Source organism: Clarias gariepinus, chromosome 7 (genome assembly GCF_024256425.1).
Source record: "Clarias gariepinus isolate MV-2021 ecotype Netherlands chromosome 7, CGAR_prim_01v2, whole genome shotgun sequence".
NCBI lineage: Eukaryota > Metazoa > Chordata > Actinopteri > Siluriformes > Clariidae > Clarias > Clarias gariepinus.
Window position 1 is genome coordinate 18,125,026 of NC_071106.1, and position 26,132 is coordinate 18,151,157.

A 26,132-nucleotide genomic window follows, 5' to 3' on the forward strand; every position below is an offset into this window, starting at 1 on the left:
CTTATTTATTCCAGGATTTCTTTGGTAAATCAGACCCTTACCTGGAGTTCCATAAACTAGGAGATGATGGGAAATGGATGCTGGTCCATAGAACAGAGGTAATGTCACCACCTCTGTGCTTAGTCCCTTACAATAAATACAGTTGCCCATATGAAATACGACCATAAAGAGTGTTAAACGTTTTATAGTTTTTATTTTTAACAGTATTTTTCTCAGATCCCAAATAGGGAGAGCACAATACAAAGACACATAAAAAAACAAAAAATCTAATTTTATTTTTAGAAAAATATGTATACATGGAGAACCTTTATTAACCTGGTAAAGTAAACACTCACTCACTCTCACCCATTCTCTGTACTGCTTATCCTGTATATGGGGGTGGGAGTTCTGGGGTGTATCGCACGACACTGGGTACACCCCGCACAGGGAGCCAATCCATCGCAGTGCACACAAGCACAAACACACACACACACACACACACACACACACACACACACACACACTAACATGCTCACCCAAAGAAAAAACATTCCATTTAATTGAAATTCCAAACTTTTTGGAAGTGCATATAACTTTGGACTGTAGACAGTCATTCTAGTTGTTTAAGAATATCTTATAGTTCTGCCATAAAGTAGGTTTTGTGTATCTGCTGTGTTGCAGGTGATTAAAAATACGCTGGACCCTGTATGGAAGTCGTTCACTGTGCCACTGATTTCTCTCTGCAATGGTGATGTGGACAGAAACATCAAGGTAGGTCTATAAATAAATGATAACATGAATTTGTGGTACAAATATGACACTGGTGGAAACTTGTCAATCATGTTTTCTTTTAATAGTTCTTTTGTCATTGGCAAGACAAATCCCAAAATATAATTTTTTCTCAAATGTTACTTATTACTGAGTAATTAATTTGTTATTTCTCAGTGGTGGCATGGTGGCTTAGTGGTTAGCACACGCCGCACCTCCAGATTTCTGGTTCGATTCCATCTGTGTGTTCTTTGCGTGTGGAGAGTTGCGTGTTCTCCCTACACTTGCTGCGTTTGATTGGCTTTTACCAGTGGGTATGATTGGCTTTTACCAGTTAATTTGATATAAAATGCAGAGTTATCCCTTTTCAAACACAATTTAACTTGATGTTATATAGTTAAGTTTGATGACGCCGTTCCATTGTCTCTTTTCTAGCTAGATAAAAAGGCACATTAGCTAGAGTGTATCGAACAATGTAATTTTGAAAAATAAAGCTGTGATTTGTGGTTTGTCTAAAAATGTGTCTGTCAACTTTTGGTTTAGGATGTTGCACTGTTGCTTAAAAGGACAGCTTTATAGCTTTATACATTTTAGACATTATGTAATAACTTTGCTAGTTCAGCTAATTTTATAACTTCCTGACCACAGAGCATCATCATTTCCCTCTAGCTTTGCGCTTCACTTCAGTCATAGACATTAATAGGCATTGCATTACATAACATAAAGATAAAAAATATCATCACAATGTAGATGTCTTTTTTTTAGTTAGCTTCACTTCCCCTGACTGAGCTCTGGACCTCGTTACTGCAATCAAAGAAAACCTTTATGATGTCACTTCAGTGAAAGCTAACGAAACTTGTAGACTTGTGTGTGTTTTTCTTCCTCCAACGCTGGCAACGTGGGCATGGTTTTCTATCATTGTTGATGATGAACAGAATAAATGCAACAATAAGGCCAAAAACTTAATAAGCAGAAACTTAACAGAAATTGTTATAGCGTTAGATAATAACTGCAGTAATCATATGGTTTAGCTGTAAAAATATTTTTTTAACCCTAAATGTACACTGTGGTCATAAAAAGATGTACCTATCTCGAGACATACAGTCCGTACCCCGCTTTAGCTTAACTGGACATACAGTAGATTAATACGAGAGCGATTCACTAGCGTGTTTAGCTGCAATGACTGCCATCACAATTTTTTGCTGCTGCCCCAAAATATGTCCTTATTTATTAAATATTATCTGTATACTCAGTTTAAACTAGAAATTGTACCTTAGGTATATTTTTGTCAAATGTAACCTGAGCTCACATACTAGCATGCAATTCTGAGAAAATCTCCCTTAAAATCTCTTTAAGAAGTTCAGGTTGTGTAACGCTAGTTAGCCATTTTTCAGGTAAACTCGTCTATACTGTAGATTGTACAGATTGTAGACAGTACATGGTAGAATTTCTGACTACAGCAGTTAAGATATGTGGATGCATGATTAACTAAGAGGTCTTCGTTTTGGAAAGAGCCATGTTAATGAAAAACTCCAGAACACATTTTCAGAACAAGTATACATTATATGTCTATAAACTGTTACTTAACATTTTAAAATGTTGATTTTTTTTTTCTACAGTATATGCCAGTGAGCTGGTACAATCTTGAGAACATCTGAGTCTCAGTTCTGATAAACTGCTTATTTTCACAGGTGATTTGTTATGACTACGATAACGATGGAGGCCACGATTTCATTGGAGAATTTCTCACCACAGTGACCAAGATGAGTGAAGCACAAAATTCATTAGAGGTGAGCTGGGTTTTAAGGTTTTTAAAATTAGCCACAAGCAGGGCTTGCTCTGGCTCTCTAACAAGCATTATGTGGATGGAATTAAAACTGTATAAATAAACAAATTTAAATATTTTTTAATTAAAAAAAATTTAGTGTCCATCGCATTGGACTAGGGTTATTCTGAACTCTGTTTTATAGCCACACAGCTGTTTAGTCCCAATCGTGTGTAAACCTCACATTTTGCACATATGGAAATGGTTTTACTTTTGCTATTAAATAGCTATGCTGTTTACTGTTGATTTTTTACCAAGAAACTTCAATACGTGTTAAGGTGATCCACATTCATGTTTTTTTAAGTTGACAGTTCAGCACTATTGTTGCAGTTTTTTATAAAATCTCTTTAGTTGTTTCTTTGCCTGATGCAGCCCATAAATTTGACTTTTCTGAAATAAGGGAAAAAATTGTTTGGTGCAGTGGTAAAGCGCTCGCCCTATCATCCGGAGATCGCTGGTTCGAACCCCGGGTGATGCTGTTTTCCTCTCACAGCCGTAGGCACAGAGAGAGCTGATTGGCCGAGCCCTCTCAGGGGGGAGGGATGAGAGGTACTTGCGCTTCCACATTAATCACGGCTCTACAGCCAATCAGGGGCATCTGTGAGCTCGCGCACGCGGAAGGAGCGGCTAGCGCTATCCTCCGGATGTGTTACTCCACCCCTAGTTCGAAAAGAGGCGGTCGGCTGACGTCACGTGGTTCGGAGGAAATAGTCTTCGCCCTCCCGACTGAATGGTAGTAGTAGCCTTAATGTGGGAGCCCCCTAGTGACGGGGAGGAATGGGCCACCACTAAATTAGGGGAGAAAATTGGAAAAAAAAATATATATATATATTTTTAAAAAAAAGACATTAAATTTAACTGCCTTTTGAAAAACATCACATATCTTTTGTTTGTAAAGTCCTTTTGTTATTTATAATCCTTGGCAAAAAGCAGATTTTCCAACGCAAAAGACACATGCATTTGTTAACCTGCAAAAAAAAATTGAAATAAAGAATATGTAAGCAGATAAAAATATCATTAAGCATAATTTATTCATTTATCAAGCTGTGATTCATCAATTCCTGAATGATGGTTAAGCTATGCAATAAGCTCTAACATGACAGGAGCATGTTCACACCATTATCACTATTAGGGGACCTTATGTGGCAAGCTACAGGTGCACAGATGCTCAAACCCAATCATAAATTATAGAGACTTTGAAAAGAGCAATTAGGTTACAACATATGTTCCTCGTACTGTTGAAGGAAAAGCACCAAATCCAGGGAGAACATGCTAACCCCCTCACACAGACCAGAAGCAAGATTTGTGCAGGGCACTCCTGTTAAGCATACACTCAGACCAAAAAAACTATTGTGGAACACACACAAGGAAGGAAAAGGTGACATTTTAATAAAATACGCTGTTTGTGTTGTGGAATATGTGGAGTGCTTACAAAAAATGCACTTGTAGAAATCTGTTTGATATGGTGGTGGATCAGTGATGCCTCGGAGCTGTTTTGTGTCTAGTGTTTGAGAGGCTGTAAACGATTAAGGATGTCAGCAATTGTATAGAAATCCTGTGATGTCTCCAAATTTTCAAACAAAGGTTCAAAATGTCCTTCTTAGATTTTATTTATTTTATATATGAGGGCCGTTCAAATCAAACAGGGACTTTTGTTGGTGCAGAATAACAAAACAACGCTGGCCTCCCAAGAACTCCTTTAATGTGGATGTCCAAACATGTGGAAATGGCTTGGAGTAAAGTCAGACCTGTACAGAGGATGTGGTAGTAATTACGAGCCTGTTGTCTGCAAGTGATTTCCACAGACAGATGTGTCTTTTCTGCATGTTAGCAACAAGCTACCTTAATTTTATCATTTTATTATATTAATAAACAAGGTGTTCTACTCATTGAATGTTCATGGGAACGACTGCAGTGGCCTCCGAGCAACCACAGCCAGGACTGTTAAACATAGATGTATGACTGTCATTAAAACTTTTTCATCTTTTAAATGTTTTGCTGCAGTAAGAGTCTCATCACAGTACTTAGTATTTTGTGTCAATTGTTTCATGCCTTCATCCTGGTTTGACTTGAACACCTCTTGTATTAATCTAAATAAAGAGTAAAATAATTCTGTAACTGACTGCAACTTGTACAGAGATAGAAATTTAATGTACATTAATAATGTGAGCTAGTTGGAAAGAATCAGTTACAGTAGAACCTCAGATTGCGAGTAATGCAAGACGAGCAAAGATTTTTTTTTTATTCTTTATTTTAATAAAGAACTCCTCTCGCCTTCTCGCACACACACCTCCTCCCCTCGCTTTCACACACACACACACACATACACAAACACACACTCTCTCTCCAATAGAAACACTGCTCTGTTGCAATTCTTTTCAAAGGTAAAATGCAGATGAATTTGTTTGATTTTACCTTTACAGCAGTAATTCCGTTTGTTCCTTGTTAATTTTTTCAGATAAAACAGTCTTTCTGTTAATGTGTGTGTGTGTGTGTGCGTGTGTGTGTGTGAAAAACTCAAATAAGAAAGAAAGAAGGGTTACTGTGTAAGACGAGAGGGAGTGGGGGGTCTTATATATCCTCTCCTCTTACTTTAGCTTCACACACATACACACACACAGGACTTGCGCGCATAAACGGAAACATCTGTCTGAATTTATTTTTACTTTTTTTAAAGGGAAAGTGCAGGTTAATTTGTTTTATTTTTACTTTATATTTTGGTTTAATTAATTTTATATATTTATTTTTTTGGGCTGTGGAACGAATAATTTGAGTTTCCATTGTTTCTTATGGGAAACTTTGCTTTGGTTTATGAGTGGTTTGAAATACAAGCCACTTCCCAAATGAATTATGCTCATAATCCAAAGTTCCAATGTACTCTTTTTTGTTAAAATGTGTTGATAGATTACTTATCATCTTATCTACAGTACCTTTATCCATAATATTATTTAGATTTTTAAAGTATACTTCAAAATTCACTGAGCATCAAAGCTTGTTTATTGTCTTTATTGTTTTAATATCTTATATATCATTACTGTATTTTTAGTATTTTGGTCTTAAATTCTGGTCTGGGATTAAAAAGATCTATGAGCATATTGGCTTGCCTTGAACCCGAGGATACCTGCAGACATAATGTTAAAGCTTTTACCTTCAATCACTTTCCCTCACACTGGAGTTATTACTTTCATAATGTACATGCATAGGAAAGGAAATATCATCTCTCTTGGGTTTGTTGCGCTCATTGCTCTGCATTTTGTGGGAGCAGTGTGTGTGTGCTTCATTATCTGGCATAATGAAGCTAAAAGAAAGAGCGAATGAGCAGAGATGCACTCAAATGTGGAGGGTGTGACAGACTAAGTGGGAGAGATAGGAAGGAATGAGAGCAGGAATTAGAGAGTTTGAGAGAGAGAGTGAGAGACAGAGAGAGTATCAGTAAATCGCTCTTGTTTAACCATTGCCTTGTTTGCAAAAACAAGCTTTGTTTGTGGCCTGTCACTTGTGCGTGTGTGTGTTCTGGCAGGAAGCAACAGTAGGTGCAACCCACACAGCATCCTTTTCCTGCTCCATGTCCATGTTTCTGTAAAAGCATAGCTCTGAAAGTAAAGTTGGGGAAGATTTGTGTGAAGGAAGACTCCTTTTTGGAAGGAGTCTCCATTGTCAGATCTTTAAAATAAAGCTGCAATTTAGATCATTCTGACATCCGAAAGACTGGTTGTTTTGAGGAGCTGGATTTTTGTGCTTTTAACAATTGTCATTGTTGCAAAGAAGCTTTACACAATAAAAAGAAAATTATACAAATTTGCATGAAATGTGAAAAATGTGTATGAGTCAAAATGATTAGATTCCTAATGAGCAAGCTAAGGGCGATGGTGGCAAGAAAAAACTCCTAAAATGGCATTAGGAAGAAACCTTGAGAGGAACCAGACTCAACAGAGAACTAATTCTCATTTGGGTGATAACGGATAGCAGGGATTGTTTTCTAGTCATACTGTGTGTTAGGTTGTCACTAAATGATGCAGGAAAACTAGTTCATGCTTTTATCACCTCTAGGTTGGACTATTGTAATGCCTTACTGTCTGATTTTTCAACTAGGTGCATAAACAAGCTTCAGTTAGTCCAGAATGCAGCAGCGAGAGTCCTCACTCGAACCAGAAGATACAAGCACATCACCCCTAACTTATCCACACTGCATTGGCTCATTTTAAAATACAACTTTTGACGTATAAAACATTAAATGGTCTCGCGCCACAGTATCTGAGTGAACTGCTAATGTCTTATGATCCGCCACACCTACTTCGATCAAAGGATTCAGGCTGCTTGTCAGTACCGCGTATTATAAAAACTACAGCAGGGGGCAGAGTTTTTACTTACAAAGCCCCAATCTATGGAATAGTCTTACAACTAATGTTCGGGACTCAGACACAGTCTCAGGGTTTAAGTCTAGGCTAAAAAACATTTTTATTTAGCCAAGCATTTTTGTAAATAGATTCGCCTTAGGTAAAGGAGCAGATCTGGGGGACTCATGGACGTAGAGTATTATGGTGAACTGGTATGTTTAGATGCTGTCTTCCTCACTCTCATTGATCACTCAGGTGTATTGACGGTGAGGTGATTGGTCACTTTACATTTCAGGGAGCGCTCATGTCTGTGTTTCCTTCTGGCTCGCCCTTTTAGTTATGCTCTTATAGTTAGTCCTGCCGGAGTCCGTGATTGCACTTTGCACTAAATATATATTCACCTTATACATTGTGTGACAGTCACCATAACTAACTGTTATCTCTCCTACCCCTCTGCTCTCTCCTCTTCTCTCTCTCCTTCTCTCTCTTTCCCTCTTCCTGTCTCTCTGTCGAGCTACACATGTCGCTCCTGAGCTGCCAGTAATTCAGACCACCTCTGACTTCTGGACCTGTCTGACTCGTCCTGATGTCCCGCTTCTGGCTGGAGATCTCGTCACATGGATGCCCCGTGTTGTCTGCTTGGGATGCGCGTGGTGACTGGGGACGGTTCCACTTTTCCAAAAAGATGGTCCTGGCCTCAGCTGATGCTGACAGCTGTTCTCTGAGGACCTGCAGTCACTCAATAGTTCAGGACTGGAGTTTCCTCTAGACTACCTGAGCCTCCAATAACGAACTGGACTTTATATTAACTTAAACACTTCAAGCCTGCTAGCACACAGTATGACTGCAGATCAATCCCTGCTATCCGTTATCACCCAAATGAGCATAGGTTCCCTGTTGAGCCTTGTTTCTCTAAAGGTTCCTATTGCCATGTTAGGGAGTTTTTCCTTGCCACTGTCACCGTCGTCCTCGGCTTGCTCATCAAAGACAATCTTATAATAATTATGATTCATACAGATTCACATTTCATACAAACTTAAATAATTCTTTAAAGTTGCTTTGCGACAATGTCAATTGTTAAAAGTGCCATACAAATAAAATTGAATTGAATTGAAAAGTTCATGCTGCAAGTCTTTAAGTTAATATGAAATCTGGTTCGTTATTGGAGACTCAAGTAGAATGTAGAAAATTCCAGTCCTGAACTATTGAGCAACTGCAGTCACAAGTCCTCAGAGAACTTTGTACATCAGCTGAGGCCAGGTGGAATCATATCCACTCACCACATGCATCCCAAGCACACAACACAGGGCATCCATGTGACGACATCTCCAACCAGAAGCAGGGCACCAGAACAAGACAGACAGGTACAGAGGGCAGAGAGGTCTGGATCACTGGTAGCCACATGTGTAGCTTGACAGAGAGAGACAGCAGGAGGGAGAGATAGAAGACAGAGAGATAAAGAAGGGAGGAGAAGAGAAGAAGAGATCACAGTTAGTTATGGTCATGGTCACATAATGTATAAGGTGAATGTATATTTAGTGCAGAGTTCAAGCAGGGACTATGACAGCATAACTAAAAGGAAGAGCCAGAAGGAAACACAGACATGAGAGCTCCCTGAGATGTAAAGCAACCATCACTTCACCGTCAACATACCTGAGCGATCAATGAGAGCGGGGAAGACAGCTTCTAAACATACTATCATTTACCTAAGGCAAATCTATTCACAAAAATGCTTGGCAAAATTAACAGGTTTTTAATGTTCCCGAACATTAATTGGAAGGCTATTTCATAACTTTGGGGCTTTGTAAGAAAAAGCCCTGCCCCTGCTGTAGTTTTCATGATACGTGGAACTGACAAGCAGCCTTCATCCTTTGATCGAAGTAGGCTTGGTGGATCATAAGACATAAGCAGTTTACTTAGATACTGTGGCGTGAGACCACTTAGTGCTTTATATGTCAAAACAGGTATTTTAAAATTGATGCGATATTTCACTGTGAGGCAATGCAGTGTGGATAAGATTGGGGTTGATGTGTTCATATGTTCTGGTTTTAGTGATTTTTCTCGCTATTACTTTCTGCATACGGGACAAACTGAAGCTTATTTATGCACCTAGTTGAAGAACCAGGCAGTACGGCCTTACAACAGTCCAACATAGGGGTAATAAAAGCATAGAACTAATTTTTCTGCATTGTTTAGTGACAAAATATTTCTTATATTGAAAAAAAATTTTGAGATGAAAGAATGCTATCCTTGTAATATCTACATGAGCTTAAAATGATGGATGATGTGGTCCTAGTACCAGAACTTTTATCTTCTCAGAATTATGAAGAAGGAAGTTAATTAACATCTAGTCTTTTATATCCTTCTCACATTGCTTATTAAGCTGGTTTTTCTTATCTGGTTTTGCTGAGATGTACTGTATAACTGTGTGCCTACAGCATTACAATTACAACCAATACCATACTTACAAATTATGTTGTCCAGAGGAAGCATGTAAATATGAAAAGCAGTGGGCCTAAAACCGAACCCTGTGGAACACCAAACTTCACTTGAGACCAGACAGAATAGTCACCCTTTAAATCTACAAACTGATAATGATCAGTCAAATAGGATCTAATCCGGGAGAGAAAAGTTTTCTTAATTCCTACTATTTTTTCTAATTTATAAAGAAGAATACTATGACCATGTCAAAAGCTGCACTAAGGTCAAGTGACAAGCTAAGAGATGCAACCCTGATCAGAAGCCAATAGGAAGTCATTACCTACTTTATCAAGTGCTGTCTCTGTGCTGTGATGAGGCCTAAACTCTCTAAATCTGAGTAATTTTATTTTTTTTAACAGAGGTTCCGTTATTGCTTGTGCTTGAGAAAATGTGTTCGTATAGGATCTAATACACAGGTTGATGATTTTGCTGAAGAGATGAGTAAAAATTTGTTTATTCTCGTCAAGAGGAGTAAAGTATTCTAGGTTCTGATCTGATATGGTTAGTTTATCATGTGCATCAATAAAAAAAAATGTGTCTACTATTTGCAATTTTGTCATTGAAAAAGTTCATGAAGTTCTCTCTACTGCATGATGGTGTGGGGATTTCTGTAGTGGTCTTATTCTTGGTTAATTTTGCTATGATATTAAACAAAAATGTAAGATTATTTTTGCTATTTTATATAAGAGTGGAGAAATACATTTATCTAGCAACACTAAGAGCTTTTTTATAGTTCAGGATGCTTTTGTTTTATGCTATTTGAAATAAGAGCAATCAAGAGACTCCATTTACGTTAAAATTTTCTGTCTGTTTTTACACTGTGGTGTGTTTGTTATACCAGGGGGCAACTTTTTTTATCTCTAATAATTATTTTTGTTAACTGGAGCTACATTATCTAAGGTATAACGGAATCCCAAATAACACAAAATGGGAAGCTAGTATGCTAGGGTGTGCAATCCCTTGAACCACACACCAGGTAGTGCCCTGGATCAAGGGTTACAGAGAAAAAGTGTTTAAGGTGACATAAAGATTGTAATAACACGCATAAAGTGGAGTTATATGTGTAGTTAAATGTCCCAGTGATGTTATTCTTTATATCACCACTTGGGTAATTCAATAGTCAGAACCAACTGTTGCATAATATAGTTATTACAAGAAGGTTAAAAGTTGTGACGGAAACTAAACTATATTATCATTTTGGGGTCAAAATTACACAACTTAATCTTTTGTTTGTGAATTAATTTCTATAATAGCATGTCCTGGTATGTTTTATTCCCTACAGCACTGTAGTACCATGACTTGACACTTGGGATAGTGAAAGTTGTCATTTCTAATGATTAACACTTTTTTCAGACAGTAATCACTTACATAAATGTACCCCAGAGACAGACAGAGGTTAGCAAATTCCTTCTAAAGGAAATCTGACTGAATGACACAGGCTTAATCAATCTACTGTTAAGCACGAGAAACATTTAAATGTGTCTTTCAGGTTTGTTTTTATATCATATGTTCAACTCTTTTTTTCACTGCTACAGGTAGAGTTTGAATGCATCAATCCTAAAAAACAAAAGAAGAAAAAGAACTACAAGAACTCTGGAATCATCATTTTAAAGTCCTGCAAGGTAAAGAAGCACCCTCACTTCCATGCGCCAGTTCACCAGTTTTAGAGTTAAGCAGTTAAACGAAACGCTGTACAAGGACACTTTGACATTACATAACAAACATTAAAGAGTTTATCATACACTTTACAGCTCCGCTTATGTAATTTATTTATTTATTATGCTAGCTATAATTAGGGCTTTTTAGTGCTGTAGGCAGAGAATAATTAAATGGCTTTAAATCCCCTGGTAAATAACACATGGTATTAATATCAGCACAAGGCACCTGTTACCTCCGAGCCAACAGTCTTAAGCTGCGTTGCTCTTGCTCGCAGGCCCATCCAAGTGGTAAAATGACTCAATTATTTGTAGGAATCAGCATTTCAGCTTGTGTGACCCTGACACATTCACACATACATTTACATTTTGGCATTAGGCAAAAGAAGAACTTATTCAGGACCAAGAACGCCTTTATCCAGAGCGACTGCCGTTTTTATCTCTTTTTACTTCTGAGAGAATGAGGGTTTAGGGACTTGCTCAGCAGTGGCAACTTGGTGGTGGAGTGTAAACCTAGACCCTCTGATCACTAGTCCAATACCTCAAACACTAAGCTACCCTTGACTTTAACATAGTGTTCCTCTATACACAGAGATGTTTTATGGAAAAGTATGACCATGTGTTTGTTTGATGCTTCGCAGATTACGAGGGATTACTCATTCTTGGATTATATCCTGGGAGGCTGTCAGCTTATGTTCACTGTAAGTACAGTAAAGTGTAAATCAGTTCAATTTTTATTGTTAAAAAATATTTAAACTATGGTAATTGTCACAAAAAATTATGGTGGCAAGAAAAAAACTCCCTGAAATGACAATAGGAAGAAACCAGGCTCAAAGGGGAATCCATTATCATTTGGGTGATATCAGATAGGAGGGATTGAATTGCAGTCATACTGTGTGTTAGGAAGCGTGTGTTGTTGAAGACTGGGGTAAAAAACAGTTTGTGGGAATTTCAGTCCTAAACTATTGAACGACTGCAGTCACAAGTCGGAAAAAAGTGCCTGCATCATCGAAGTCCAAGACTATCTTCATGGTCAAGTGGAAGTGTCTCCAGTCAACACACAGTTATCCTCAGGGCTGAGCCAGAGGCCTCCATGTGATGAGAACATCAAACAGAAGCATAGCACTAGGATGAGTCAGTCAGGTCCAAAGGGCGGAAGGGTTCTGGATCACTGGCAATTCAGGAGTACCATGTGTAGGTCAGCAGAAAGCAAGATAGAGAAGGTAACGGATAAGGTAAATGTGTATTCGGTGCAGTGTGCAAGGAGGGACTTTGGCAGGACTAACTATGACGGCATAACTAAAAGGGAGAGCCAGAAGGAAACACAGACATGAGGGCTCCCTCAGAAGTAAAGCAACTAGTCACTTCACCGTCAACAAACCTGAGTGATCAATGAGAATGGGGGAAGACAGCATCTAAGCATCCAGTTCACCACAAAACTCCTAAAACTCCTACCTAAGAGAAATTTACACAGAAGCCTTGGCTAAGTTTTCAATCTAGAGTTAAACTCTAAGTCCCAAGTTGTGAAGCTATTCCATTCCAACTTTGGGGCTTTGTGAGAAAAAGAGTTCTGTTGTTTTCATAATATAAGGTACCAACAAGCAACCTGCACATTTTGATCAAAGTACTGTAGGTGTGTCAGATCATAAAACATTAGCGGTTCACTCAGATACCATGGTGTGAGACCATTTAGTGCTTTATAGTTCAGTAGTAATATTTTAAAATTAATGCAAAATTTTACTAGGAGCCAATGTCGTGTGGTGTGAATAAGATAGGGGTGATGTGCTCGTATCTTCTGGTTCTAGTGAGGACTCTGGCTGCTGCATTCTGGACTAACTGGAGGTTAGTAGAACATCCAGACAGTACGGCAATACAATAATCCAACCTATAGGTGACAAAAGTATGAAGTAGTTTCTTTGCATTATTTAGTGACATATATTCCTTATCTTGTAATATTATCTACATGAGCATCAAATGAAAGATTCGGGACCTTTTTTGTCAGTTTTTGTAAATTCTTTATTTTTAATAGGAGCTATCCCACAATACAATACAATGTAGGGATAAGGTTTACAGTCTGCTCTTTTGCATGTTCTGTATGTATTATTTGGATTATCCAACCATACCAATACAACACAAAATATTATGCACACTATTGTGTAGGTTCCCCTTGTACTGACGGAGCAGCTCTGGCCCCTCGGAGAAAGACTTCATGAGACTATAAGTTTGCACGGTGGGGCCTCCATGGATCAGACTTTTTTGTCTGGTGCATCCCATGAACGCTTGATCGGTTTGCAATGTGGGGAATTTAGGAGGCTGGATAACAACTTTGAACTTTTTCTGGGTCCCTGTGTGGCAGGCTGTGGTGCACTTGGTGTTCTGGTGCCTTTCTATTATGACCAGCTGTAACTTTTTTGCCTATTTGTGGTGCATTGCTTTCTTTTGGGCCAAAAGAAGTGTCCTAATGAACATGAACAGTGAAAGCACTCAGTTGACCTGCACAATCCTGACATACACCCCATTTACTGTAACACTTTTCGGATGAACTGCAATGCGGACTGCGCACCAACCTCTTTGCCTGAGCTCACTGATGCGAAAAGCCTCACTAGGGAGTCCAAAATCTAGAGGAAAGCTTTCCTTTGAAGAGTGAACACATATTACTATGGTGGTCCACAAACATTTGGATATGTACAGTACTGCAAAAAAGTCACCAGGTCAAGAAAATAGGTTGATAGTAATAGAGCCATGGGTAGAACCCCAAATAGTCCTGTTATGGGTGGAGGGCTGCTACTGTATGTACACAAGTAACAAATAAACAACAAGAGTGCAGGACAAGTTCCAAAACAGATGAACCATATTGGTACAGAAAAGAAAATACACTGATACAGTTAAAGGCAAGTAGAAGGGATGCTCATTTCATATATCTCTTAAATAGAGTTTTATAAGCTTTGTATAATTAGCATTCTTTACTGCGGTTGACCCCTATAACATTGATATTTTCTGTTAATCTCAATACAGTTTCTGCATATATTATAGACAGTGAATAATCAGTCAATTGGTATGGGGTTGTAAACAAATGTATTTTTAGAAAATGAGTTAAATGTTAATACTTGATGTCTTAAGCCATGACCACTGTGGTGCATTAGGAAGCTTTGGCTCAGTCACCCTGTGTCATGTACTGTATGTTCCACACATCAAAAGAAAAAAATCATTAACATGTAAGACATATGGAGACCTGGAGACAGAAGGATAATAGGAAGCACATTAGCATATTTCGGTTAAAACTAAAGGTTATTAACGAGCCATAGGACGTATTACCATATAAAGAGTGGGAAAGTCCATCAAGGAGGTTTTTTTATACACATATGACATAGAACAAAAAGAGACGTAATAGAGAGAGGCTTGGGAAAGTCTCCGAAATCTCTAACGCCTGTATAACTTCATAATAATTCATATTGTGTTTTCATTAAAATGTTCGCTTCCAAAAAAAGTGTTTTTAATATATCTCCTAATGCAAATGGTGTGTTCTGTGCTCTTTGATTAGTGCTATAGGAAAGTAAAGCTTTCCTGGCTTCATTCTGTACAGTGTCTGAGTGAAGAGCCTCTGCATGGTCCTTTATGTAACTCTGTCAAATGACACAGAAAGTGAGTGAAAGGCACGGGTTGCTATAGCGATGGCACTGAAAGGGCCCTGACAGAAGAGAGATTCAGAAAGCCCCAGGAAGGTCTGAGGAAAGCTGTTTTGCCGTACCTTCATCATGAGTAACCTTTAAAAGCTCCAGTCTGCCACAGATGGACTGATGGTCAGCTCATGATTACAAGTGTTCCTGGCTGTACTTCCAAGGCTACGCTGGGATAAATTTCCCTTTGTTCTTGCTGCTTTGTAACATCCTCTTTTTTTTACGCAACAGTATTGCATGTAGAAAACCAGGTAACATGCATTTATAATTTTTCCAGTAAAGAAATTTTCATAATTTTATCATAGTTTTAAGGTAGACATGGAGAGAGATAATAGAGGGAGAAAAGGAGTGAAGAAGCGAAGGGAAGTGGTGAAGGGAGGAAGACAAAGTGAGGAAGCAAAAGAAAGGGGAGGGAAAGAAGGCAAAAAATAAGGCAAGGGTAGAAAATGGTAGAGGAAAGGGTAGAATAGAACATAGAAATTAATGTAAGGAAAGAAATGAAGGGAAGGGAATGTAAAGAGAGGAGATGAAAAAGAAAGAACAAAAGAAAGAAAGAAAAGTGTTTAAATGAAAACAGACTACTCTTTCTTTGTGCAGTTAAGATTCTGCAGGATAAAATGGAGGGTGTTATCAGGGATATCTGGTCTCCAACGGCGTGAGCATATTATGTTTGCTTTAACATTACAAGAGCACACTAAGCTTAGTACGTGAGCTGTTAACCAGCACATCAGCACTTTCAGCAGCACTGGAAGAGCAAAGGTCACAGGGTCAGCAGTAGCCAAGCAGACCGTGGGAGCAGGAACAGAACATCTACGTGCGTGGGCATTTGAGGCAGTGTAGCTAATGGAAAAAAAAAAGATGCTTGGCAGACTGCAAGGCAATGTTCAGTAGAGAAGCTGAAATTTAACAGATTAATAGACAGATAATTGTTATGTTGGTTCAAATTAATACCAATAAATAAAATTGGTGATAAACAGGCATTGTAGATGATGTACTGCAGTGCCAAAAAAAAACTGACTGAGATACAGACAAAGTAAAGAGATAATTTTTATCACAAATATGTGGCAGTTGGTTTTAATTTAGAACACTTAACGTTATTTTGGCAGCTGTCGGTGAAATATTTGCTTTGAGAAGAAGCTCCAGTCTGTGTGGTGCGGACTCCATATGGTAGGGGAAAAAACGTTGCTGTGGACCAGTAGTGTTAGGATTTTTGGTTTCATACCGCTGTAGTTTTAGCGAACATCTACAGTACCTGGGTGTTCACATGCAACAACTACCTAGTATACCTTTTTCCTCTAACAAATTTCTAGAAAGTATTTAATTTAAAATAAATGAAATCAGGGCTACCTGATATGCCATAATACCATAATGCCTGCTGCTTTGTGTGCACTTGGAGGACCAACTATGACCTGTTTACCCACAGGCAACACATGAAATGGCACCCTCATTGTGTCACTCTCTATTACCATCTCTCCCTATGTCTCTTTTTCATTTATCATAATGAACTAGGCAAATCAATATATAAAATTAATTTAAACAAACAAGGAAACTGATTAATAAAATGCAAATCTATCTATCTATCTATCTATCTATCTATCTATCTATCTATCTATCTATCTATCTGTCTATCTGTCTGTCTATCCATCCTTTCTTCACACCAGTTTTTCTTTGTCTCACCATCTCTTTGTTCGTCTCTCATCTTTCCTCTCCTCCCCTCCTCTCCGCTTCACCTGACAGGCTAACAGTATAGCAGTAAAGCCTCTGGCTTGATGCTGATGTTGCTACAGTAAGTAGGTGTGTAGTGTGGATCGTGACGGCTCGGGTTAGCACTCAAATCACAGTGGGTTGATAAACACTGCCTGAGGACAGAGCTGTCAGAGATCAGCTTGAGCGGCGCTCACTTGTAAACCTTCTTTAACAAAGACAACACCGCCTGTGGCTGAGAGCGTTTGATCCAGCTCCAGCTAAAAGGAGCTCACACAGCATCGCCATGTGTGTGGTGTGTGCAATAATTCCGGCTGATAATGCATTGTTGCCTGGTGTGTCTCATACACAATAGTTAGTGTCATAACCTAGGCTGCACTCATAGTGTCCACTGTATGCTTAATTTCTGAAATAATTTCATGAATTAACTTCTTTGATTATGGCTAATTTGAGATATTTGATAAATATTTGCATGTATGTCTGTGTACCGCTAGGTTGGCATTGACTTCACAGCTTCAAATGGGAACCCCAGGGAGCCGTCCTCATTACACTACATCAACCCGATGGGCAGCAACGAGTATCTCTCTGCCATCTGGGCCGTGGGACAGATCATACAGGACTATGACTCGTAAGCGCCTGTGCCTCACAAACTCATTTTACTCATGCCAAGCAGTTTTTGACTGAGATTCAATGAGCATTATCAATTGTTCAGTAGTTAGACATTGTTGGGGTTGGTAGACATATGGTCACTGTTTTCTTTCCGCAGAGACAAAATGTTTCCTGCGCTCGGATTTGGTGCTCAACTCCCGCCTGACTGGAAGGTGAGAAAGTGTGTCTGTGTTTTTTTTTTAGTAATGTGAGAGTGAATTGGTGTCTTTTGGTGTTGGCACCAGCTTAGGGTTGGAATTAAGGTGGGTGAGGGAGAACTGAATGGCAGGCAAGAGTAAGGAAGCTTGATTTGAATTCAGAAATGGCAGAAACGGAGAGACGAACAAAATGTGTAATACATGCGTATCCCAGTGATTATGCAACTGTCATCCCATCTGGGTTGCCATGGCACTGGAGTGATGAAAAAGACAAGCGAGGGAGAAAGTGAAGAGTGGAATAGAGGCATGTGTTGTGTTGTTGTTGTTGTTTTTTTAAATGAGAAGATAAGAGTCCTAGATAATGGATAATACACCAGTTCACTCCATAACAACATGGAGGGAAAAATCTTTAAAAATGGAAATATGTGGGAAGACATCGAGTCGAAATGGGAAGTGGAGTACTATATTTATGTTTTATCCAAATCAGTATACACCAGCTGTTAAAGTGTTTATGAAAGTGTTGGTCTCTGTCTGCTAATATTGTAGGTGTCCCATGAATTTGCTATCAACTTTGACCCTACCAATCCGTTTTGCGCAGGTGAGCCAATCCTACACCAACATATTGTGGTACAAATATTTGCCTCTGTCTCAGATTATAACAAGAGAACTGGTGAATTCTTAATATTATAATTTAGTGTATGCACTCATTCTGTAGCACTTACATAATGATATTATGTCTGTTTTACAAAAAAAAAAAAAACTTAACATACTCAATTCTTTTTAATTTGTTTGATCTTAACATATGATTGTTTACCATTATTTACCAGTATTTATTTTTGTTCACCTTGTATATTTGACCTGTGTGGACTCTCTGAACTCAAGTAAAATATGTTAAAACATGAATAATTTTTTAGATATAGTATACAATATATAAGGTGTAATGGTTAATGGTTTATGTTGTGTGTAGGAGTTGAGGGCATCGTTCAAGCATATTCCAACTGTTTACCTCACATCCGCTTTTATGGCCCAACTAACTTTGCCCCCATAATCAACCACGTGGCGCGCTTCGCCTCACAGGCCCTGCAGCAGGACACAGCAGCGGTGAGAGCAACATTTTTTTTTTTGCACCATTTATAGAGGAACAGCTACATGGGATGCACATGTGTTTTTTTTGTTTTTTTTGACAAGTTGTTACTATTGCTGTATAATATATTATGATAATTATTATTTTTGGCCAGTTTGGTACCATGAGATCTAATTTATTTTATCTTAAAAATGGTATGGACTCATTTTGCCATTCAAAGTTGCTCTTTCACTTGCATGAAAGGACTCAAGCCAGTCTTGTAGGTGTGTGTGTGTGTGTATGTGGTGTGTGTGTGTGTGTGTTTTATGTAAATATTTAAATGTTCTTCAGCGGGTTCAAATCTTAATTACTTTTATGGAATCCTATTACGTATCTTATCTTGGCTTCAGAATTACTGCCTTTTTAAGACCATGAGCAGAAATTGCAGCGGATCCACACCCACCTTCTGTAAATCCCTTCAGAAACAGTTTCCACCCGCCTCTGCTGGTGGAACAGTGTTCCTCTTTGTGTTGCTCCAAGCTCTGCCAAGTGGGTCTGTAAAAAGTGGGCAGGGTGTTGGGTGACTGCAACATGTGCAGAAATGTGTAACCAAACTTCAAGACCAGAGCTTAGACTAATGAAAACAGTGTGGCTCTGTTGATCCAGCTAGACCTTCAGCTTGCTGTGAGGGCTCAAAGTCAATGTGCAAAATTGTCAGCTTCTGCTTTTCTAGAGGAACCTGTAATATACACAAGGTTTTAAGTATATTACATTATACAGATCTGTCTACAGAGGCTGTCTTATTAAGCTGTCTTGGTGGTGTTTTTTTTGTGTAGTCTTGTTTTGCTGAAGCTAGTGCACCATGTGGTTCTAATCTGACAGTTCTTTGCATTTACAGTGTTGCCTTTGTACATACGCAGATTGTCCTTGGACATCGATTGTATATTTATTGTAAAAGAGCAAAAGTAAAGTCCTACCTATTTTTGTGTATATTTTAGTGCGGATTATTATTTTAGATGAAATATTTATTGTAATGGTTAATAATAATTTACTCTACATGTGGAATTGTCTGACTTTTTTTTAAACATTAGGACCAAAGATATTTTGCTGTCATACAATATTCTATTGTAAGCGTGGGAAGGATTTAATCTAAGACATTGCAAAAACACAAGATCTGTCAGGCATGTTGTTAGGAAAAAAGAATGTACTCCTGAGCTTAGCAAAAAAAAAAAGAAAAACAACTTGGCAGGCAACAGTAGCTGATTGTCAGGTGGCGCTGAAACAGCTGTGGTTGCTGGTAATGCTTTTATTAAAGATGGCAAATAGCAGACAAAAAAAAAACAGGCAGAAGGTTCGGTGATATCCAGGACAGAGACCAAATCACAAAACCAGGAAAACAAGCCGTATCAAAAACCAGAAGCATAACAACCTGAAGAAGGTGTCATGTGTCAGTTGTAGAACAGCTTTGGGATGCTTTGCAATAAGTGAAGATTTCGCGAAAGTCGCAAAACTTATTGGGCGTGTGGATAATTGAAACTAGGTGTGCTGTATACGAATCCAGGTTCACCTGATCAAGTATAATGTGGCTGGGTGGTGTGATCTGTAGCAGATGTATTTGTAGGCCGTGGTGTGTTTTAGGGAATGCTGTTTTGCTGCTGATTGTGGCATTGACGTCACACTGATGACTGAAGACTGCATTCAAAAACTTGCATCAAAGGCATCAATAAGGAACATAATTTAGCAGATTAACATAAGGAAAGTGAGAAAAATAGGAATATTACATCAAGTTTTCAGCCCCATCTGTGAAACATGGTGGTATGAGCATATATGCTGTTACAGAGATTGTTTCACTTGTTCTTATAAGTGCAGACAGCAACAGCAGGATGAATTCTGAAGCGTACAGTTCATAAGTATCTCAAGTGTTAAGATCCAACCAAATGCTTCAAGTCTTAGTGGATGGATCTTTTGTCTTGTAGTCAAGCTGTAAGCTGATTCACACCCCAAAGGCAATTGTGAAGTTGAGTCAGAGCCAAAAATGGTGTGTTTTACTTGTTGGCAAGACAAGATTGATGGCAAAGCACTGTCGAAAAACCTAGGAACTAAAAGTGGTTGTTAGGGCAGTCCTGTCTGAGCATAAATGGAGACAATTTCCAGAATCTTGTGATATTTTAAATCACAAGCAAGACAGTCAAATATCAAAGTGTTGTATTACATTATTTTTCATTTTATTATGTATGATTCTTTGAAATAGGGAATTACTTATGAATGAAACTGATTTTTATATGGTTCAGTAAAAGATAAAGTGGACAAAAAAGTATGATATAATAAGATATTTCTAAATTATAAATCTAAGTCATTTTGTGTCACAACTAGTAGGTAGTTTGTCCTTATCTTCACATCCCAGTTGAAAGAACTTTGGCTAAAAACAGGAAAGTCATCCGTTGTTTTTTTCTGTAGGTCTGTGAAAAGCTTGTGAATGATAGCCAATTTATTCTTATTGATGTGTGTTTCAGGAGTGATGCCTGCTTAATCTATAGTGTGTATTTTAGTTACAAATACAGTTGTATTTATTTCCTGGACTATTTAGTTCATTTAAAGTGAAGTCCATAGATAGTTGGACAAGGACACAATTTTATTTTCTAAGCTCTGATGTTTCCAACTCCAGATTCTATTTCCAGATTCCAAGTGTTGAATGTGCATTTGGTTGATGTTTATGGGAACTTTATAAAGCAATTTCCCTCTGGGATTAATACAGGTTTTTGAATCTTTGAATATTTGAATCTTTCAATATGTGGTCCAAAAAAAACTTTGATTTGAATGAAGGAGGCTAGCTGTAGGCTAAATAAACAAAACCTACTCATCAGAGCAATAGCTAAAACTTTGGGAGGAGTCACTGGTGAGCTTAGTGACACAAAAAGCCTGGAAAAACATGGAAGACAAGTCAAGAACACTTTTGGAGGAGGTAGGTGTATCATTGTCAACGTCTACAATCAAGGAAAAATCAAGAGACTCTTTCATGAATGTAAATTTAGAGGGTTTACCCCAAGGAATAGTCCTTGCTCTACAAATAACATTTGTTCTGATATAAGATCACCTTAGACCAGAATGATTGGAAGAGAAATGTATGAAAAAGGAAAAGGCTCATGATCAAAATGACACAACATCATTTTTAAACATGGTGAAAGCAGTGTTATGACAGGAGCATGTATGTTTGATGATGGTGTTTATGGTGTTTATTGATGATGGAACTGCTGATAGAAAATCTGACGTTTGTAGATCTTTAATGTACTTTCTGCTCGGATTTAATCTATTGCTGCAGTACAGATGCATAACGACCCAAATAAAACAATGAGAACAACCCAAGGTAGCCAAGATACAGTAGGGCATGTTCTTAAAGGGCCAAGTCAGTCATCTGAGCTCAATTCAGTTGAGCTTGCTTTTGACCTAATGAAGTTAAATTTTTTTTTTTTTTAAATCCACAAATAATACCGATTACTTAAGCCTGTGTAAATGGACAGAATTGGAACATAAATGGCTGTAATTTCTAAATGCAATAAGACATTTGTCATATTTGAAACAATTTTTTATTTCAAATCCAGCGGTAAAAAAAGTCTAAAACTGTGTCATTGTCCAAATATATAAGAACCTGATTCTATGTTGAGAGTAGAGAGTGTGTTTTTTGTTGTACTGTTTTAACTAGTCTATAAATAACTTGTTAATCTAGAAAAAAAACAAGAAGAAATTAATTCTATACATATACTCTTTACATACCCCTGAAGACTGAGACATTTACATTGGTGTATTCGAACTGCCCTCAAAGCCGTAAGAAAAATCATTTATTTGTTAAAAAATATATAATTTTAAGGCCTGAGATTGTTGACACATTAATGCAGTTTTGTTGGATTTTTAAGGTCAGTATGCTAGAATGTAGATGAAATGGTACAAAAGTTGTTGCTGTTTTATATACCCACCAGTTTCCCTAACTAAACGGTTTCCAGGGTTGTTGAGATCTTTAGGTAAAGTCATTAGAAGTACTGTAATAGTGTCATCCTAAGGCAAAACTTGAGAAAAGAAACAGATATGATTTTTTTAGAAACAAGTTATCCACAATGATGCACTCAAACCCCTATACATGTGGTGGGAGTGCCTGAGTAACTTTTAATGTGGTTTTGTGTGCTTATTCCAGAACCAATCCCTAGATCGGCAGCTACTGATTGCTTCGTAAGAAATCCCACGAAATGCGCCTGGGGTTGTCAGTTCAAAGTCTGCTGAGCCACTTTGAACAGACACAGTGCTCACAGATTCTCTCGGCCTTATTACCAGCCCAGCTGAGAACAGCTATTATATTTCCTTTTCAATTAAAGATATTTTTAGTGCCTGATTCAGCTGACAAATGTTCCTTCTTTTTTCTCTGCTGTCCATGGGTTTTAATGACTAATGAGACAGAGCTCTCAGGTCTGCTTTGTTTGCTGGCCAGTCGCATTGCCTGCCTTGCATTAGTAGAGACATATAGTAGTGGTGCATTTTGTATTACTGCAAGACCACTGCAGTTTCTGATTGTTTTTTAACTAAACAACTCACAGAGCAGTTAGTATACAGGTATAGGACTGTGGGTGTATTTGACTGTTCTGTACAGATCGATGCAGGTCAGAACTGCTGCAGAATCATTCTGAAAATGTCGATGCACATTAACGGTATTGTTTTTAGAATATGTAGTGGTGACATGTTTTTGCATCCAAACAGCAGGTCAACAATGGCATATCCCAAGTTTGTATAATATATGAGATGGTTTCTCACTGCTGTAACCCAGAGTGTGTTTTTTTACTCGGTAGGAGAACTTAATAGTTATCATTTAACCTTCTTCCAATGGGCCTTGGAGCTTTTTGTCCCTAATTGTACCCTGTCACCTGCAAGAGATATAAATGGAGAGAGCGAGCAACAGCGGGAGAGATGGAGAATATGAATCGTCACCAACAGTAGACGAACAGTGCTGCAGTTTTTGTAGTGAAGCAAACAATAGCAATAAAAGAGGCACAGCTCAATATGGTGTTGAACAATTGTACCAAACTGTATAACTTGTTATTGGACTTTAATTCATTATTGTAATGTTTTCATCGTCAGATTAGGAACTTATGAGACAAGTGTCCGTACTTGGTATATTCCGAGTTCTTTCCAACGTGTGTGATAACAAATTTATTTTAAACATTGTATTAAATATTACACAGTCTCATTCCTAAGCACTGACTTTGACTGAGCTGAACGTTTAACTGCAAACATCTGTACAGTCAGTCTTCCATACTTGTGTATACAGCCATGTGTAAAAGTTAGTTTAATTCTGTTTGTTTCTGTGTAAAAACATTATAAAAATCATTTGATTATAGCAGGTCTCAGTGTTAGGCAAATACAACCTCAGCCAACAACTATTTTTTTCCCACTGTGCCACCAATTTATTAAACAAAAATTTTGCCAAAAAAAAAACATATGGGTAATACTAAGTGCCACCATGATTTTATAGCTTGTAGGAGTTCATGGTCGACTCAGTGACTGCAAGGTGCTCAAGTCCTGTGGCTGCAAAACAAACCCAAGTCATCACTCTCCACCATGGTGCTCGACAGTGGATATGAGGAGTTTCTACCAGGAGTTTTTGAAATGCTGTTTGGTTTTTCCCCAAACATGGCACTGGATATTAAGGCCAAACAACTCCACTTTGGTCTCATCTGTCAGTCACTGTTCAGATGTAATGCTTCCGTGTTTTTTAGACAAAAGATTCTGTCTCATTTCAACCCTTCCAAACAAACTGTACTTCTTCTAATTGTGCTGTCATGGACTTCAACATTTAACAAGCTCAGGGATGCCTGTAGAGTTTAAGATGTAGCTCTTGTTAAAAATATCTCTTTTTAAAAAATGACCTTTCCATGCTGGGATGTCCACTCCTGACAAGATGCATGCTTGTCTACTTTCTATTTGCACATAATCTTTCTCACTGTAGAACTCCAAATTGTTTGGAAATGGTTTTATACTCTTTTTCAGATTGATGGTTTTTCTATTGCTTCTCTAAGACCATTGCTTATGTATTTCCCTCTTGGCATGAATGCTCATGACCAGCGAACTGGAGAGACTTCTGCCTTTATAGAGGTCTAAACACCTGCTGATGATCAATTACTCAAGGGCTGATGATTAGCAGCACCTGGCTGTAACTTACCCCCTTAAATTCTGTGGAAGCAGTAAGGGGGTACTTATTATTGCCCACATGTTTTTTCTTTTTGTTGTAATTTTTAAAAAATAATTTATGGCGCGGTGAAAAAAACGTTATACCATGTTGTTCATCTGAGGTTGAATTTGCCTACAGGTCTTTTACCCAAAAACACGGAAATAAAAGAGATGATACTTTCACACATGACCGTATATAAGAGGAACTAAGATAATGAGACGATAATGAAAGCCTTTCTTCAACATGAATGTAGTGTATGTTTTTGTCATCTTACGTTTACATTCATTCGTATATATGCTTGTAAATGCTGGTAGAGCTATACTGCAAGTCAGCGAAGTGGACAGAAACATGGGTTGGAGATCACGCAGGATTTTTTTTACCCCAATTATTTATGATAACTTAAATAATACATAATTGAATGGGTCTGAACTAGGAAAGTGTTTTTTAAATGTTTTTTTCTTATTTATTATGTCCCACACAAAATGTACGCTTCACTTCACAAGGGATTTCTTAAAGATTACAAGAGACGCTTGGCTTTCTCTAAGGCTTCATTGTAGAATAAAGTTTTAAATATGGAAATATGTTATGAAATATCCCATTGATCCCAATTGATTTAAGAACAATGTGTTTTTATGGAAGGAAAAAATAAATCCACACCAAACAACAGGCCTTTCATATGCCTGATGTACATCTCTGTGGGGGGGTGAATTAGAGGGAGGTAAAGCGGGTTGGTTTTACAACTCAACATTAATTGTTGATGTTTGCCTGTCCTTGCTGAATGCACGGCTCCTCCGTGTCATCATTGGGAGAACTCACATAACCAACTGCCAATCATTATAACCATAATGGACATGACAGAGATCTCAAACATCAACATCTTGGCGTCATCTGGACTGGCAGAAGCCTCAGAGCTGCATTAGTGGTCAGTAGCCTGAACCATGCTAATCCATAATACAGATGAAAGTGAATAGCTTGTTATTTTATCTTTATAGAGAGTTAATACTGTAAATGTGTTATTGTATATATACTATATATATATATGTATTTAAAAAGGCAAGTAAACCAAGGACCTCGATTGTGCGGGCTGATAAACTGGGTGTTATAATGACACATGCAACTGATGCTTCAATTTATATTAAAATTTAAAATAAATCACAGTTTTGCTGTTTTAAGCTTCTTTCATTATTATTTTACACTTTATTAAGGGGTAACGTTTCTGCTGACAGCTTATTTAAGAGATTTTTAATGAAGTGCGCTTTCAGTAAAGTGGTGTCAGAGGCAGAGCCAGAAATTCGTTTTGCTAAAAGGAATCAGCATGTGATCTGCACAATGAAACTAATGACAATCAAATTCAACTTTCAAATTTCAGCTTATAAAACCAGATGTACCCTGTTTTTTCTCCTCCTGCAGTAAAACCTCCAGTATTTCAACGGCCATCACCTCAATATCCCTGAGCTCAGAGAGCGATGTTTCCATGGATACTGGAAGGGATGCAGAGGAACTATGAAAATGTTTGGATGGAATTTTTTTTATTTATTATTAAAGTCAAGACACTGAGGGCATCGAGCATAGCTAGCAGCTAGCCTTCCAAACAGGAACAGGAAAACACTAATGAATCCTGTTTAT

The 26,132-nt window shown here is 38.0% G+C and overlaps 1 protein-coding gene across 2 annotated transcripts in view; it reads left to right on the forward strand.

The window, feature by feature from the left end:
* Nucleotides 1–26,132, forward strand: part of cpne2 (copine II) — a 48,997-nt gene that overhangs the window by 14,607 nt on the left and 8,258 nt on the right. For both annotated transcript variants that reach the window (XM_053499887.1, XM_053499886.1), the window contains 9 exons: nt 15–98; nt 661–750; nt 2,439–2,537; nt 10,926–11,012; nt 11,687–11,746; nt 16,921–17,054; nt 17,193–17,247; nt 17,779–17,830; nt 18,200–18,333. In XM_053499887.1, coding sequence (XP_053355862.1) covers nt 15–98; nt 661–750; nt 2,439–2,537; nt 10,926–11,012; nt 11,687–11,746; nt 16,921–17,054; nt 17,193–17,247; nt 17,779–17,830; nt 18,200–18,333 — 795 coding nt within the window. The remainder of the gene's footprint in view (nt 1–14; nt 99–660; nt 751–2,438; nt 2,538–10,925; nt 11,013–11,686; nt 11,747–16,920; nt 17,055–17,192; nt 17,248–17,778; nt 17,831–18,199; nt 18,334–26,132) is intronic.